At 38.0% G+C, this 4,740-nt stretch overlaps 1 protein-coding gene across 2 annotated transcripts; it reads left to right on the plus strand.

Annotated features, from left to right (window-relative positions):
• The first annotated feature begins 2,213 nt into the window (after nt 1–2,213).
• On the plus strand, nt 2,214–3,809 carry LOC114912129 (cytotoxin I-like T-15). Of its 2 annotated transcripts, none has more exons than XR_003798093.1 (4): nt 2,214–2,251; nt 2,740–2,825; nt 3,139–3,249; nt 3,448–3,465. XR_003798093.1 is itself a non-coding variant. In XM_029257493.1 (4 exons), the coding sequence occupies exons 1-4, from the start codon at nt 2,489–2,491 to the stop codon at nt 3,549–3,551; spliced, it is 336 nt and encodes a 111-aa protein (XP_029113326.1). In that variant the 5' UTR covers nt 2,470–2,488; the 3' UTR covers nt 3,552–3,809. The 2 variants fall into 2 exon arrangements, 1 of the variants encoding a protein (XP_029113326.1); XM_029257493.1 differs by lacking the exon at nt 2,214–2,251 and adding an exon at nt 2,470–2,523 and having other exon boundaries at nt 3,448–3,809.
• Nucleotides 3,810–4,740: the final 931 nt, after the last annotated feature.

Consider the following 4,740-nt stretch of genomic DNA (forward strand, 5'->3'; position numbering starts at 1 on the left):
CACTTATACAGTAGAGCAAAAAGTCAGGCTTTGTATTCACTTTAGTACCTTTTAAAATTTCAGCTTAAACTCTAGATAAAATGGCCCAATTCATGCTTAGGCTCCTTTAGAACTTTACCAACTTTCCCATAGTTTGTAGAACAATTACTTTACAGTTACCGCATTCAGATGTAAGACTTACTTGGGAAAAAAAAAAACATTGTAGATCGGAGTAAAATCATATTTAAATCTCAGAGATTGTACAAACAATGAAAAATGGAACAGCAAAAGGAAAATATGACAGTAAGCATTTAAAAGAAAACCTCTACATCTCAGTCACCAGTGGGAGTTCTACAGCACTGCACTGGATCATGTAGTCGATCCAGTCAGATCTTTTCTCCAGCTGGGGAGATACCCTTTGACTCAGCAGTCACCAGCACAGGTTTGATCACTAAGTGAGAGCTACTCCTATTGTGATGGAAAGAGTTTCTCTGCAGCACAGAGTGCCTTGCCCATTATCCACAGAGCAAGCTGGCACATCACAGTCAATCACCAACCCCAAATAATTGAACAAGAACTACATTTATTTGCTCTTTGGGGTTTGTGCACACATCCTCATGATGTATAATTGTTCTGGTTTAGCAAGACATTTTGGAATTGATCCCAGGCATATAACCTGTGGCACAATTAATGCAGAAAGATGATTGCTTTCTTGACAGAGAATAGGATGGAATGTTCCAGAACTTGAACTGTGTTCTGGACAAACTGATATGACACACTTTAGTACCTGTCAGGGTGTGAGACTGGGCAAATATTTCTGTTAAATGAATAATGCTGAGGCCTAAGGCCTTGTGTAAGAATGGCTTCTTTGTTATTCTTGCTCAACTATTATGTACAGTAATTGCGTAAATCACTTTTATTGTAGGTTTTGCCATTGGATCATAATGAGTCTACCTGGACACCAAAAAGATCTCAATTCTGTATTTTTCTTGATTATACGGCCCCAAATCATCTAGTTTTAATGTTGATAATTCCAGAGCAAACTTGAAGGTCTTGCTCATTAAATAAATTCCATGCAATTAGGTCAAATAACTTTCACTGCAGTTTTAGTGTGATACTTTCTCCAGGACAGACATTTCACTCTGTGGGTACCCCAGTAAAAGGAATTTAAGATGCTCTAAAGACCTAATCCAGAAGGAAATTGTATCTTTAATATCCATATATAATTGCTGAACATTTAATATATCAATGGGCATGTCCTCACAGTTACTATTACCAAACAGATTATTGTTGCAAAAGTACATTCATGATATGCATAATCTGAATTAATTTATACTTCTTCTCTTTAGCCGTTTGTTTAGTCAATTAATTAACTGCATTACATTTTACCTTTACATTTACTCATTTAGCAGACGTTTTCTCCAAAGCGACGTACATCTTATAGAAAATATAGTTTGGGCATCATTTTCTGTGAAATGCAAAAGCATTTTCCGCAAGTATGAAACCTGTTACATTCTTATCACAAAACACTATCACCAATTTAACATTTTTATATGAAAAAGTCTTGCATAGGTTATCTGTGTTTTTCAAGAAAGTCAAAAGGGTACCTTTGGGTCACATTGCCGAAAGCTGCATGGTAGTTAAAATAATCTGACTGGTATTTGTACACTTTCAGCAGCTTGAGTGGAACTGAAAGAACTGACAATGAACAGGTACGAACTCCTGAGCTAAGCAATTTACACAAACTGGACCACTGATTTCAAAAGTGTCAATATTATAAATTACTATTTTTTGTGAAGTTAAGCGTTAAGCTATTTTTGTGAGTTTACTTCAGTGAAGTGCCTATTTTGATTGCTTTTAAAAGTCTTTGTGCAAGTCTTTCTCATTATTTAGCTAGATAAATGTGACGTGCATGTGTCTCACATAAGGAAACAAATTCATTGATGGAAGAAAAATGAACAATATTTAATAAAAGCGGAGAACTCCACAGCTCTGAGTCTGAAGATGTTCTTTGCTGACAGTCATTTGAAAGGTGTCATGTTTCTACCTGTGCAAAACTGTTTTTTTGATCGAGTGTTATGTGTTTGTGATTTTTTCTCAGGCATAGCATCCTTATTCCCAGAACTATGACAAAAGTAGGATGCTCTGTAACCTTGCACCACACTAAATTGCTCAATTTCTCCTGACATGTTCTGGCCAATAGCATTGTTTGTACATAGATTTAAAAGGAGTGGCCAGGAGACCACAGCTACAGATTGTGAACTACACACAGGTAAGAGACACATTGTTCTACACTATGTGATCTACTATAGTTTTGGGGACAGCAGGTACCTAAATGATTATCACTAGTACTTTTGGACCTGAAAGTCACAGGTCTGAATCCTGCCTCTGGTCGTGGTACCCTTGAACAAGGTACTTACGGTAGTTTGTACCAGTAAACTTGCCCAGTTGTGTAAACTGGCGAATTAATATAAGTAGCTTTGGAGAAAGGCGTCAGCTAAATGAATAAATGTCTTTCACTACTTCACACATTGTCAATGACAGGTATGTATATGCATTATGCATATAAACCACATGTTAAAGGCAAGATATGCATACCGAGGTATTTACACAAATTTCACTTGTGAAAGATTTGTTTACAAAAGTCAAACCTTTAAAATTTTTACACAGAAACCACAGCACGGAAAAAGCATCTGAAATGTGTTTGCAGTGGTTTCATGTTCAACGGGAAAAAGTTTTTGTTGTCTTACACTTATGTAGTGAAACCACAAGAAAAAGCTCCATACAGAAGCCAAGAATGAAGGTCGCAATGCTTGCCGTCAGCCTCCTGCTAGTCTTGGCTTGTGGTAAGTCAGCTTATTGTCTCCTTCCATCACATTACATTGATTTAAGAATCAGTTTTATTGAAAGCTATTTAAGTAGTTGGTGGGTTGTTTTTTTCATTTGTTTATCGAGCAAGATGTTTAACTTTGCAATATAAGTATAGTATTATTTAATAATGTTTGACGATAAGTGCACTTTTTAAATCTAGTGACATTATGCCTGAAATGCATATTTCCTAAATGATCTGATTAACTAGTTGATTCTTGAAATGGAATGACGAATGGAAAAGCAATGGAATGATTATCAATAAATCAAACTGTGTGTCTCTTCTGCCAGGAGAGGCACTGAAGTGTAACAGGTGTATTGGAAAAGGCTGCACAACCACCGTTGAAACCTGCAGTTCAGACCAGGATGCCTGTTGCAACGTCATTTTCTTACCCCCCATGCGTGAGTAACACCTGAATGGACCTACTATGGATCCTCAACTCCTCTGTGCTTCTAAGTGTCTTTGCCCAGTATGTTCAGCTGTGCCACTGGACTTCAAAAGAATACACTCCCAACACTTTTCATAACTAAGTCTATTATTAAAGAATTTTGTTAAGTGCAAGTCTTATGCATTTCAGTTTGCTTTTTGTCTGTTCACAGCTGTTAACTATTTCAGAAGATGCATAAGGATGACAGACTGCGTCCTCTTCAAGCAGACGCCCAACATTAATGCTGTCTGTTGCAACCGGGACCGTTGCAACTGAGCTCCACTGTCAAGAAGCTCTATGCAGTGTCTGACCAGCATTCAGTTTCAATTATCATTCAGATGGTATCGAATCATATTTGCACAATCCATTTAAAAACTTCTCCTTTCAGCCAGATTCAGAAAAAACTGTTTTTATTTCTTACCTTAATTGCACAGCTTTTGTAGTATAGATTATTTACCTACACACTTCCTGAGCCGCTTGTCCCATACGGGGTCGCGGGGAACCAAAGCCTACCCGGCAACACAGGGTGTAGGGCTGGAGGGGGAAGAGACACACCCAGGGCAGGACGCTAGTCCGTCGCAAGGCACCCCAAGCAGGACTCAAACCCCAGACCCACTAGACAGTAGGACACAGTCCAACCTACTGCACCACCGCACCCCCTATAGATTATTTACTATTCTTAAAATCATTTTATGCAACTCATTTTAAATTTTCTCTTCATGCATGCATGCACTCCCTGCTGCAAGTTTGTTTGAAAAGTTGTAACTCTTATGGAAATCTGATTTTTTCACAAATAAAAATTACATGCTGAAATTGCTTAACTTCATGTTTTTTGGCACAGACAGTTATCTATACCTGGAGAGCCAGTACAAGTATCTTGCAGCAAACTGGCTAAAAAGCCCATTAAATTTAAAAGTTTGTTTGTGTTTTTAGTGTGAAAGTTACCTGCAAAAAACTCTTCATGTATGGAATAGATCATGATTTCTCCAGCCAGATTTGACCACCAGGATGGTGGGAATGTGATTATCCTGCCTGACTTCTCTAAAAACCATGAAGAAGTTCAAAGCTTCACCAACATGGCAGAGTGACGCAGGTCTTTTGCTGCTTTTGGTTTTAGTGTTCTGTTTTGTAACACACTTCCTGATTGAGCTGGTTGATTATAAATGGCAGTTGTTTCATTTTAAGGTTCGTTTCAATTCAGCAAGATCCCTGCTGTTTCTGGATTCTCTGAACAATCCCTCAACCAGACACTGGAAAACATAACACCCACCAATCTGTTGTGCAAACTGCACCATTATGCTGTTGATAACTTGGTGAATTTACAGGAAAGATGGTTACTTCAAAAACAGATCTCTAGGTCCTGATTATCTAAGGAAAGTCTTGAAGCACTAGAATATGCTGCCAAGAGGGACACATTGGAGACACTGAGTCACTTTGAAACAGGAACAGGTTAAACCACTTTTAT

The sequence above is a fragment of the Scleropages formosus genome, chromosome 1 (assembly GCF_900964775.1).
Source record: "Scleropages formosus chromosome 1, fSclFor1.1, whole genome shotgun sequence".
Lineage (NCBI taxonomy): Eukaryota > Metazoa > Chordata > Actinopteri > Osteoglossiformes > Osteoglossidae > Scleropages > Scleropages formosus.

Excerpts from the sequence above, each read along its gene's own strand:
- LOC114912129 (XM_029257493.1), top strand. The coding sequence starts at position 2,489 with ATGTCTTTCACTACTTCACACATTGTCAATGACAG. Across the intron at positions 2,826-3,138 it reads CCTGCTAGTCTTGGCTTGTG|GAGAGGCACTGAAGTGTAAC; the intron begins GTAAGTCAGCTT and ends CTCTTCTGCCAG. Across the intron at positions 3,250-3,447 it reads CATTTTCTTACCCCCCATGC|CTGTTAACTATTTCAGAAGA; the intron begins GTGAGTAACACC and ends GTCTGTTCACAG.